The following is a 12,276-nucleotide window of genomic DNA, read 5'->3' as shown; positions in this document are numbered from 1 at the left end:
TCAGATTGAGCCAAGTTTACCAATATTAACATTAAGGTAAAATAATATATATCTGTCAGAAGTTTATTTGATTTTGAATATTAAAGAAAATAATGTATATATATGTAAATAAATATATGTACATTAATGCACCAAACCATAAGACAAATAATTAATGACTATAATCTATTTTTACAATTTATATTCGTAAATTAAATTTCACTCTTATTTAACTAGTGATCTTTCATTTAGTTTTGGTTAAAAAATCACGTATATCTTTTTTTTTTTTTTTTTTTTTATCACATCTTCACATTCAAGTATTATACAGTAAAAAAGTAAAATGTAGTCAGCTAGCAAATGTCAGTATTGTCAATTATGTCAGAACTCGAATTTGACAGATATGACGTGATATGAATACGATATCATCTTCATTTTATATTTTTCTAAACATTTCACATTTTTTCAACTTTACAGACATACGAGTATAGTACCAAATAAATATTGTTTTTAAAATTTTGCATTACAATTTCAGAACAATAGTAATCTAATTAAATGGAAGTATCATAATTTCCACAAGTGTTTATCATGGAGTCTGAAAATAAGGTAAACTTAATTCACTGAAATTATTGTTATCTCTCACTTCTTTCTAATTTTAACTTCATTACAATATATTAACATATATACTTCTAATGCATATCTTCTTGAATGAAATGTGTTCCTTTAAGTTATATGTTTAAAGTGGCAATCAGTGGTTACTGTGTCATCTTTTCCCATTGATTGTTGAAAGAAGAAAGTGTAATCAAGAATAAAGTCTTGTATTTAAAATGAAAGTATTACTATTTGTGATTTCATTTGATGAAAATTGTAGATATTACACATAATGAATGACCTGCTTGTTAACTTTGTCCCTGTGCTAAATTAGTCAGTGAAAATTTTACAGATTTGTAATCACATGACAATAAATTGTTCATTCATTAGTTATTTTAGAGGCTATTACTACATTTGTATTTGGAAAGTTTAAAAGTCATACATTATAATTATTATAATGTCTTTTTGTGCAGTCAAATTGATAAAAGGCACTGAATTCCTATTTTGAGCGTAATGTTATGTTTTGTAGCAGACCAGTGGTTGACATATATATCCAGGATGTTTGATTGGTATCTGATCTGATACTTCATGATGGAATGATGCATTTTGTTTCAGGATCAGGAAGGTAGTGTTAAGAAAAGTCCTTTTGATGATTTAAGTCGAGATGAATTGATTGCTAAATGTAAGGGCTTACTGGTCATAGCCCAAAAAGCTAAGCAAGCTAAATCAGGTATAGTTCATAGAGTTTAGTTTCAGTTTTTTTTAATACATATGGTTCAGTTTGGTAATGTAATAAATGTTTGTTTACAGATATACAAAATGAATGTGATCATTTAAAATCTCAGTTGAAAAATTGTGAAACAGCTAAAAATACCAGTGACAATAATGTAAAGACATTACAAGAACTTGTGGATTCACTAACAGAGCAGAAACTATCATACATAACAGAAATAGATGCTGCTAAGAGTAAAATAAAAAGTCTGGATGGAAAATGCAATGCATTATTAGATGAAATACAAAAACACAAAACAGAATTAACTACAAAAGACAAAAGTCTTGTGGTTGCTACTCAAAAGCTATCTGATCTTGATAGTGAAATTATTTCACTAAAAAGACAAAATAACAGGCTTTTAGAAGAAAATGAGCAACTCATTAATCAGTTAACAGAACTTGAGAACAGAACAACTGAGTTTAACAATATCGGCCTGCAACAGAGAGAACAACTCCAAATACTTGAAGAAAAAGTTCAAACAGGTATCAAAATAAAATTAATAACAGTTATTATCATAATGACTGTTTATTGCTTATTTAATTAATTTGTATTAAATATTTCAGATACAGTTTTTGAAAGTAAAATTGAAGAACTTAACAAGAGAATACAAGAACTGGAAAGTACTAATGAGAGTGAAAAAGCCAAAAACATAGAATTAACAAATACCTATGACAGCAAAGTTGATGAAGTAATTAAGTTATATGAATCAGAAAAACTCAAAAAAGAAAAAGCAAATATTAAACTGAGAAGTTACAAAGACAAAATTTTAAAGTGTGCAGCATGTATCAATCAACTCAAAGGTTCTAGATATATTTTATCAAAAACTGTCAAGGAGTATTCAGAGAATATACCGAAATGGCAAAATGAAATTATAAAAGCGTCTAAAGTCCTAGATACCCAAATAAATGAATTAAACAATGAGAATATTTCTTTAAAAGAAAAATTGCAAATTCTAGAGAAGCAGCTTAGTGATTCACTATCATCTCAAAATACAACCCATGATGAAAGTATTATTTCACAAGTAAACCAATTAAATGACGAAAATTCAAGATTGAAATCACAAATAGTTGAACTAGAAGAACAATTGAATGGTCTTCAAAATCTGAGTGCTTCTTTAAAAACTGAATTGGTTGAAATCAATTCTAAATGTGATATCTTAAAAGAAACTAACACAACTCTAAAGAATGAAAATAATTTATTAAATGATAACCTAAAGGAAGTAAACATACAAATAACAACATTATCTGCTAAAAATAATGAATTATTACACAATGTTGAAGATTTAAACAACAGAAACAAACACTTGAACGAAAGCCTTCTAGCAAAAGAAGAGTCAAACATGGCAGACGAAAAATTAATGTTACAAATTAAAGCTTTAGAAAGCGAAAAAGCAATATTAGTAAAAGAAAAGCTAACTGGCAAGGATACTATAATAGAATTAGAAAATCAAAATAGAGCATTGAGAGATGAGGCTGATACAATTAAATCAGAATTACAAAAAGTAAAACAGAAATCTGAGGCCATACTACATGAAAAGTGTGAGATAATTGAAGAATATAAGAAAGAAAAAGAAAAAGACTCTGAAAAAGTGAAGCATGAAATTACAATATTACAAGAACAACTTGATAAAGCCAAAAAAGATTATGATGACTTGCTAGACTTAAACGGATTGTTAAAAGAAGAGATAGATACTCTAAAACTTTCGTTAGAACAACCAAAAGATGATTCGGAGAATTATTCTGAAATAAATGAGTCCCTACAAGCTGACATAGTTCGACTAGAAACCAAATTGTCTGCTTACAAACAAGAAAATGCTTTATTATTAGCTGAAATAAAAGAATCTCGAGTGAAATCAAAAGAATTCGATAGTCTTGTTTCGGAATATGAGGACGCAAAATCTAAACTGGCTAGTTATAAAACTGAGAATGCTGAACTACTTAACGAGATGAAAGAAATAAATCAGGTGCTAAAGGAACGCGGAGAGGCTATATTTAAATTGCAAAAAGCTGTCGCAGAGCTAGAAAGACTAATGGAAACATTAGAGAAAGATAGGGACAGTGTTAAAAACGAAAGAGACGGCTTGCTGCAGAAAATTGAATTGTTAGAAGAGGATCTTAGGAAAGTAGAAAATAAAATAATTGAAAATAATAAAGCCACTGAAGACATTATTACTGAACGAGACAATGTTCTTAAATGTGTTGCTGAGAAAGATGCTATAATAACAAGTTTGAAGGAGGACATTGAAAAGCTAAAGCAACAAAATTCTAGTAAGTAATTCTATTCAGTATAATTTATCATTAAGTAACATTGAAGAAGTACACTTGTTAAGTATTTTAGTCTATTTGTTGCCACCACAATAGTTACTAATTTATATGAATATTTAGTTGTAGATCTACCCAACGACGACATGTCAACATCTACAATTTCTAAAGCCGAAGAACATGCTCGTATGAAGGATTTGGATGAAACATTTGAAGATAAGTAAGTAGAAACTGACTTTAATACGTCATTTATCTCAAACTAGGAGAAGAATATAATTCTGATTGATTTTATTTTTTACAGATACACTAAATTAAGAATTTTTGCTTTAAAACTTAAGAAGAAACTAAATGAAACAACAAGTCAGTTGCAAATATCTGAACAAGAAAAAACCAAGTTAAAGAAAATGATTAATGACAAGGTAGCAAGTAGTGATAATGCAGACAGTCATCCAAAAGAAGATGCTCATATTAAAAAATCTGAAATATCTGATCTTGAAGCTAAAGTAAAGACCTTAACCGATAATCTTGAAGTATCAACAAAGGTTTCAGCAAATTTGGAAAAAGTAGAAGGTAACATAATATTTGTAATATCAATTTGTTGTAATTAAACTATAGTAATCACTTAAATATAATTAGGATTAAAATTTTAAGATTTGAGTTATACCATATATTTAATTTTTTTAGCCGAATTGCGCGTTACAAGTCAGCAGTTAAATGCTGAGATAGAAGCACATAAAAGCACAAAAGAACAATTGGAAAAAGCCCTTCGCGACGTCAAAAAGAAAAATGTATTAAGTCTTGAAATGGAGGATTACGAAAGGTCCATGAAAGACCTTACTATTAAAATGGACGAAAGTAAAAAGAAAATTGTGCAGGTTAGTGATGTACATATTTGCAGTTTACTGTTTATTTATGAAATATTCCCTTAAACATTAAAGTAGAACATCATAATTTGCTAAAATTTTCCACAGTCATGTTCTTAGAAGTTATAAATATAATTTACCTGTAATAAATTAATTGTTATGAAAATGTTCCTTAATAATATCAATATTTTTAAGATGGAATCTACTATTGACACACAAGAAGGAACAATAACAGCAATGAAGACTCAAATAAAATTATTGGAGGATCAAATAAAGACAGAAGAAACACAGAATAGATTAATAAAAGAAGAATTGCAACATGCTATTGAGGATAGTAAAGAGAAGGACAATGTAATCAATTCAAAGAAGGATCTCATCGTAAAATTGATGCAAGATCTTGAAGATGAGAAGAGAAAGAATGAGGAGTGTGATTTAGAGACAACTGCCTTGATCAGTGAGAAGGAGAAAATTATTATGAATTTAGGAGAAGAGAAAATTGAATTAAACAATAAAATAAAGAGGCTAGAGTTTAAATGTGCAGGCGCAGACGAAAAGCTGAGGGTGGCGAATATTGAGCTCGCTGACTTGAAGACTGAATATACAAGTTACAAAGTATGTTATTTTTGACATTTTAGATTCTTACATTTTTTAATTGTGATAGATATAATGAATATGATTGTTTTAAAAGGAAATGTGACTATTCTGATCCAAGAAATAGTAATATGTAAAACATGTGTCAAGAAAAAAAGATCTCAAGATTTGGTCAAAAAGTTGTTTGATTATGTAATTATTAAATAATAATCTGTAAATTATTTTTAATCGTCATAATGTACTCCATATCTTTGGTATTACAGGTAAGAGCTCAAGCGGTTCTACGACAGAATCAGACTGTTGATCACAGTCAAGAAGAACAGCTGAAGGAAGAAGCTGCTGCACTCAAAGCACAAATAGAAACAGTTACTGCGAAAAACACATCTTTACAGTAAGTTTCACTTTTTCGTCTAAACATTATTTCTCTCTTAGACTATTTATAAAAATTTAGGCAGTATCCATTTTTCCCGTCATAACCACGAAATATGTATCATTTTCCTGGATGAAAGTATGTTGTCTTAGTTTCATGTCACAGAGTACGAAATTTGAGGTATTTTTTTCTAATATTGAAATAGCAAACGAGTATGCAGTATGCAGTCCACCTGATGGTTACTGGCTATGTCCGCCCATGGACATCTGTAATCAACTCCAGATAGGATAAGTGTCATGCCTGAAGTCAGCCACAGTTCTGTTACATGTAAGGATTACTTTAAATATTACCACACCCTTCATTCCAGAAGCCAGCAGCGCTGAACACTGTCATTATTAGGCAGAAAAAGGTAACGTGTGGTTTATTGATTAGTTATAGAGTATAAACGAAAAAACGAAAGTTTCATTTCATCATATTTGCCGAAGGTGGTAGAACCCTTTGTGGTTCGACTCCGGCGGCACCACCGCCACACTTATTTCTGCCTACTAACAGCAGTGTTAAGCGCTGCTGTGTTCTGGTTTGAAGGGTATGGTAAGGGAGTTATCCGAGGCGTTCCAGCTTAGTCACCAGGATTAGCGGCGTATCTGTGGCCGACCTCCGGTATAAATATCTAATCCTATCTGGAGTTGATTACAGATGATCCATGGTCGGCAGTAGCCACTTATCATCAGGTGGACTGCATGCTCGTGTGCTACTCCATATTATAAAAAATAAATGATTACTCCATTCGTAGGGATCAGTGCAACGAGCTGAGCGCGGAGCTGGAGGCGGCGAGGAAGCGCGCGGCGGAGGCGGGCGGCGAGGCGGCGCGCGCCGGCCAGCGCACCGCGCGCCTGCACGCCGACCTCGCGCGCCTCTCGCACCAGCTCGACGCGGAGCGCGCGCAGCACAAGCTGCAGGTACACTCCGCAAACTGTTACTCCGCTCCGAATATAAAAACACGTCGCGTCGCAATAGCAAGTTGTAGTAGATATCAGCGGGACGAAGACAGCGCGGGACCCCCCCCCGGCAACCGTCCGCTGCCCGCTCTCGCCCACGGGTACATAGCTGCGTTAGTGTGCCCTTACGTTACGGCGTTTATGCTAACTAAACCTGCGCGCAACAACTTCAGAGCGGACTAGAAGTTTAGCGCGGACGATAACGTCTAGAGTACGCTAATACAATAGTCATTGACTTTATTTTTATCATCATTACCATTAGTATTATACTCGTACAAAATAGATAGAATGCTCGTCACGTAGCATTGTAAAGCACTAGCACTAGGATTTAGAATACACGGTACATGTTAAATACGTTATTTAAATAAATTGAAATATCGAATTCACATGCCCAGGGAACTTAATGGATTATATGAAATGGATTTAAAGAAAAATATAGGGCGGGTCTCGCAATACTTTCGCCATAGGTAATTTTAAATTCGTATAGATAGAGCCATTTTTATCTTCGATTTCGACATTAGCAAATTCCATTACGCTTAAATAATTCTGTTACATTTAAGTTTTTAATATGCGCTCTGTTCAGTACATTATCGTTTTTTAGATATTCGCATTTGGTTTATTTAAAAGTTGTTTCTACATTTGCAGATTACCACTTTAACCCAATGCTACAAGTCTCAGATCTCTGACCTGGAGACAAAACTACAGAAAGAAACTGAGTCCTTTACAAAGCAAATAGTCAGCCTTCAAGAGGCTGCAAAACTGAGCAAGCCTCTGCCGGAGGACAACCGCGATAAGTACATGTTGCCCGTCATAGCTAAGGAGGACGGCAGCGATGGTGAGATGGATATCAACGTCTCTCTTATACCGAGGGAGGAGGGCGAGGTATGACAATTTTTGTTTATTAATTTTGACTTAACAATTTTAATATGTATTTTTATTAAAGGAAATTATGGAGGAATTGTATATAATGACGAATTATTTGGATCAAAGTAGAATAGTTAATTATGTTGTGATACTTTCCACAAGTTTCTACTTTATTGTTAGTAACTACAATACACTTTGATACCATGAAACCTTACTAATGTTTGAAGAAATATTTCTGCAACTATTTATATTACGTATCAGGATAATTAATTATGTAATAAACTTTTTGTGCCTTTTGTGGTTTTATCTCCATTGTCCTTCCAGGGATCAGAATCAGCGCCATCACCTCCGTTATCGAAGGCGTTCCTAACTAGCGGAAGTAGTAGACGGTCGCCGGTGCCGCTGGAGAGGCTCCTCGAGGAAGGCGTTCCTGAGGATGACGCGCTCGATACTGCCTCTCTGTCTTTCACTCCAGAGCAGGAGATCTCAGATTTGAGACGCAAATTACAAGCGCAGCAACAGAGGTCTGTACTGTTCGGCTATGTGTAAGATCAGTAAATAACTAGATTTATAAATGTAACAATTTTATTAATATCGCTCACGAATACTCAATAACTTAAAACAAGATTACCTGTATCGGCTACCTGATTGAAAGTATCCACCACGAATAGAGTTGGTGTGGGCGACGGAAAAATGGTGAAAAACACACCACTTTAAATAGCTCTCTGGAAATCAGTATAAAGACGGTAAACATAGAGAGATTTATGAAGGATGGAATGTTCTCAAACATGTTTGTTTCTAATTAGACATACTCAAACCTCAAAACTTACGGGTTAGTGGTTTCGCGATCTCCGACACCAATAACTCGTAACTTTTTCTACAAATTCCTGCTGAAATAGCATAGTGCAGGGTTGATCGGTTGGTGAGAGAGAAGGGGAGACTAACGATAGACTAAAACATTTGCAGCCGTATTAACGCCTAACTTTTAACGCTTGTAGAACAGACATTGACGGTAGATTATTTTTTTTATAATATAGGAGTAGCAGACGAGCATGCAGTCCATCTGATGGTAAGTGGCTACTGCCACCCATGGACATCTGTAATCAACCCCAGATAGGATCAGATATTCCTACCTGAGGTCGGCCTTAGATGCGCCGCTACCCCTGAGGACTAAGCTGGAACGCCTCCCTGTCTCCCTTACCACACCCTGCAAAACGGAACACAGCGGCGCCTAACGCTGCTGTTATTAGGCAGAAACAGTTGTGGCGATGTGGTGCCGCCGGAGTCGAACCACAAAGGGTTCTACCACCTTCACGTTGGTATGTTCGCAGGGTGAAACACGTGACGGTGTTGCTCGCGGAGTCGGAGCGCGAGTGCGCGCGCATGGCGCAGCTGAGCGAGCTGCTGAAGGCGGAGCTGCGCCGCGTGCGCGGGGACGCCTCCGCCGCGCACAACACCGAGTACATGAAGAACGTCACGCTTAAGGTATTTTTTTATAATATAGCGGTAGGTTAGACGTGTGCTTGTAGTCCCGGGAGTAGAATAGGGCTATAATACCCCCTGCCTGTCGTAAGAGGCGACTAAAAGGGGGCTTCCCCGGTTGCGGGCGACAAGAGTGGGAGTTCGAACCGTCCAGAAAGCAACCGCGGGATGGACAGCGGTGTGTGTGGCTGCATACCGTTGTAAACATCAGGTGTGCGGGAGGAGCGTAAACGGCTTCCCCCAGGGCAGAGCCCGATAGGGGGTTGAGTAGATGTTCACAGACACAGAACAACAATGACCAGCATTCCCAATAAGAATGTTCTGCGCATACAGGCTCGTCCTTACTACGCCTATAAAAAAGTATGAAAGATTAAAAAAATATATGTTATTCGTCTCACGGCGATCGATGAGCGGTTGTGGGCCATCTCTCGAAACATAGCAAACTTATCTCAACGCAGTGACTGCCACGCTATGTAGAACTCTTTGTAGTTGGGCTGCGGTGGCATCAATGTCAAACTTAAATCTTAAGGTAAGAATTTTAAAACAGGCAAATGACATGACAAAAATAACATTATTTCAGTTCTTAACCTTGCCACCCGGCGACGAGCGCGGCCGGCTTGTGCCCGTTCTGCAAAAGATACTGACGCTCTCCCCCGACGAGACGCAAAAAATGCATGCAATTGCTAAAGGTAATTATTTTCTCACTTGAAAAATTGAGTCATAGTATCTAATAAATTAGTGGTTACTGTGTTCCCAAATAACTACTTAAAAGTAAAAACAAATGCATTATTATTAACTTGCTACTTGCTTTTAGCAGATTATGAGGTTTCAGAACAATGTAGTTAACCTCTTGGTCCATTATACAGCCAGATTGCTGGTTCTTCATATTCTTCAGAATATTAAATATATGAATAATCATTTCGATATAAATTGTTTGTCCTTTTTCAGGCTTAGACCCGAACCGGAATAAGAGCTGGGGAAGCTACCTGCCATGGCCAGGGGGAAAGTAATACAATCATATCCACATCGCAAATTATTACACAATTAAATTATTCGAATTGACTGTGATTGCAAATAAACTGATCGCTTTATAACTAATGTGTTACAATAAATTCCATCGAAGCATTTAGACTAATTATTACTTAAATTTTGTAATATCTAATTATATCTTGAATTTTACTTAATTAGTTTATAATTGGTTCTTTAGTATTGAGCAATATTTATTGTCGTTTTATTACAATGATTACTATTTATTATAAATGTATACTTAACCTTTGATATCATATTGTATCGCCAAAAAGGAAGTAGCTAAGGTCAACAAGATAATACAAGTAGGTAATTCTAATGTAACTTTCGATTTGAGTAATGATAATATTATTCGATCAATAGAATTAGAAAGGATTTAGATACACAACTTCATGAAGTACGTGTGTTCACTTGGCATTCCGTATTGCTTTGGTGTCCTTTCACCTCTGTTGTAAGCTCGTGCCCTCAGTTGTGCCGGAAAGCGGAGTTGTAAAGAATATATTAGTTTACTCGTACATAGAATCGAATATTAAATAGGGAGAAAAACTATATTTCTGTGTAAAATTAAATTCCTACATTTCTTTTTAATGTAGTTTAATAATTGCCCATTTATGTTCAAATATAAAGTATTTAAAAGTTTGGCAGGTGTCAATATTGTATTGTTATATTTACGTAGAAGAAAACATAGATGAGCATTCGGTGAGGTAGAATCAATCAAAGAATAAGTAATGGGCGTAGAGTTGAGATTTTAATAATAAATTCAACAATTGTTAATATATCTATGTTTATAGAGATTGGCGTATTTTAGAAAAAGTGTAAAAAGAATGATGATAAATGTTACTGATAATTTTATTCCTATTTTTCCATGAATATTACTTACTGAGATAATCGAATCTTAAACGATTATTTTATCATGCAAAAATAAAGTTACTAATGGATTGATTAGATAAAAGATTGCAAGTAACTATAATTTGGAGATATTTTTACAATACTACTTTTATGTTACCAGCGTGTATTGATTACGTAAACAGCGTAAACTTGGAATTCTTATATTTTAATGTTATTAAATTAAATAGACATACACAATAAATTTGCAGTAGATTAAATTCATTTCCCACATCATATATTTTATTTTTTTACATATTTCATATTTTAATGTTCATGTATTTAATACTAGAATAATGGATCAATGCAGTATAACGGCATATTGAGAAGTTGTTTTCTCTAATTGTTATTATAACTTGCTACGATAAAGATACATAAAAGGCCATACAAAAAAGTGTCATTTCTACTTATAGTCCGCGTAAAACTGGTAGTCCGCTCCGAAAATAGAAATGAATCGCGTCGCCATAGCAAATTGTATGCCTACACCTGCTGGAAGCAACTTCAGATCGGACTAGTGGTTTGGCGCGGAATATACCTATCTACTTACTCAAAATGCGAATAAGTATCATACACGAAAGAGGCCATTTAGGATTACAATTCTTATTGTAATAAGAAGGAACTAGACGAGGGAAGTTGCCGGCGATAATTTGTAATGAATGTTATTGTCACAACTATTTCATTTATCATTTTTATTCTGTTAGAATATAATATAGTTAGCATAACATAAAAATATTCTATTATTATTAAATGAAATGGATAATGAATAATTTATTATTTTATCATTTACTATAAGAATTAATGGTAAATTTTAAATATGTATAATTTAATAATTGGAATGAATACATTATTTTTAGCCTCGTGGTGTTGTTTTATTACGCTACATTACAAATAAACTTGAAGTATATATGATTTTTATTTTTATTTTGATCTTATCTAAGATAAAATAAACACATTTTTGTGCAAAGTATATATTTTGAGCAGAATTAAATGGTTCAGGTTTCGATAAATATCAGTTAACTAGAATCAATAAAATAAAAGAATTTTCAACAAACCCAAACAATCGTTAATGCATGCTTTTTGGTCCAATTAATTTATTTGTTATTGCGTTATTATGTTCCCACTGTACTTATTTTTATTACCAAACGCCAAAATTATGTAAAACCCTGTGGCAAGTTAGCGTTGTATAAGACTGGCTGAAGTCTAAATTTCATGTTACAAAACATTTACAGATAGCGTTTTGAAGTTTTTTTTATAATATAGGAGTAGCAGACGAGCATGCAGTCCACCTGATGGTAAGTGGCTACTGCCGCCCATGGACATCTGTAATCAACCCCAGATATTTCTAATTGAAGTCGACCACAGATGCGCCGCTACCCCTAAGGACTAAGCTGGAACGCCTCGGAAAAGTATGTTTCCCTTACCACACCCTTCAACACGGAACACAGCAGCGCCTAACACTGCTGTTATAAGGTAGATAATAATATAGGTGTGGCGGTGGTGCCGCCAGAGTACAAAGGGAGGCGTTTTGAAGTTAAAAAGATAAAAAAAGAGTTAATAGGAGTATGTTACATAAGTAACATAAATAAAGATATACGTA

At 34.3% G+C, this 12,276-nt stretch overlaps 1 protein-coding gene across 1 annotated transcript; it reads left to right on the top strand.

The window, feature by feature from the left end:
- The first annotated feature begins 372 nt into the window (after positions 1–372).
- Positions 373–11,536, top strand: LOC140747357 (uncharacterized). The gene is made up of 15 exons (XM_073079764.1): positions 373–582; positions 1,183–1,297; positions 1,378–1,821; positions 1,903–3,606; positions 3,724–3,820; positions 3,902–4,170; positions 4,285–4,475; positions 4,659–5,075; positions 5,318–5,445; positions 6,218–6,383; positions 7,068–7,304; positions 7,611–7,810; positions 8,618–8,771; positions 9,349–9,457; positions 9,717–11,536. The coding sequence occupies exons 1-15, from the start codon at positions 565–567 to the stop codon at positions 9,776–9,778; spliced, it is 4,311 nt and encodes a 1,436-aa protein (XP_072935865.1). The 5' UTR covers positions 373–564; the 3' UTR covers positions 9,779–11,536.
- Positions 11,537–12,276: the final 740 nt, after the last annotated feature.

The sequence above is a fragment of the Epargyreus clarus genome, unplaced genomic scaffold (assembly GCF_041222505.1).
Source record: "Epargyreus clarus isolate Ecla_fem2 unplaced genomic scaffold, WU_Ecla_fem_2.2 ptg000014l, whole genome shotgun sequence".
Taxonomy (NCBI): Eukaryota; Metazoa; Arthropoda; class Insecta; order Lepidoptera; family Hesperiidae; genus Epargyreus; species Epargyreus clarus.
The sequence above is the reverse complement of the archived record's forward strand: the minus strand, read 5'-3'. Positions and strand labels throughout refer to the sequence as shown.

What these genes read in the sequence shown, in the direction of transcription:
- LOC140747357 (XM_073079764.1), top strand. An exon ending in CTGAATATACAAGTTACAAA is followed by an intron (nt 5,076 to 5,317) that starts GTATGTTATTTT and finishes TTGGTATTACAG; the next exon opens with GTAAGAGCTCAAGCGGTTCT. An exon ending in GCGCGCAGCACAAGCTGCAG is followed by an intron (nt 6,384 to 7,067) that starts GTACACTCCGCA and finishes CTACATTTGCAG; the next exon opens with ATTACCACTTTAACCCAATG.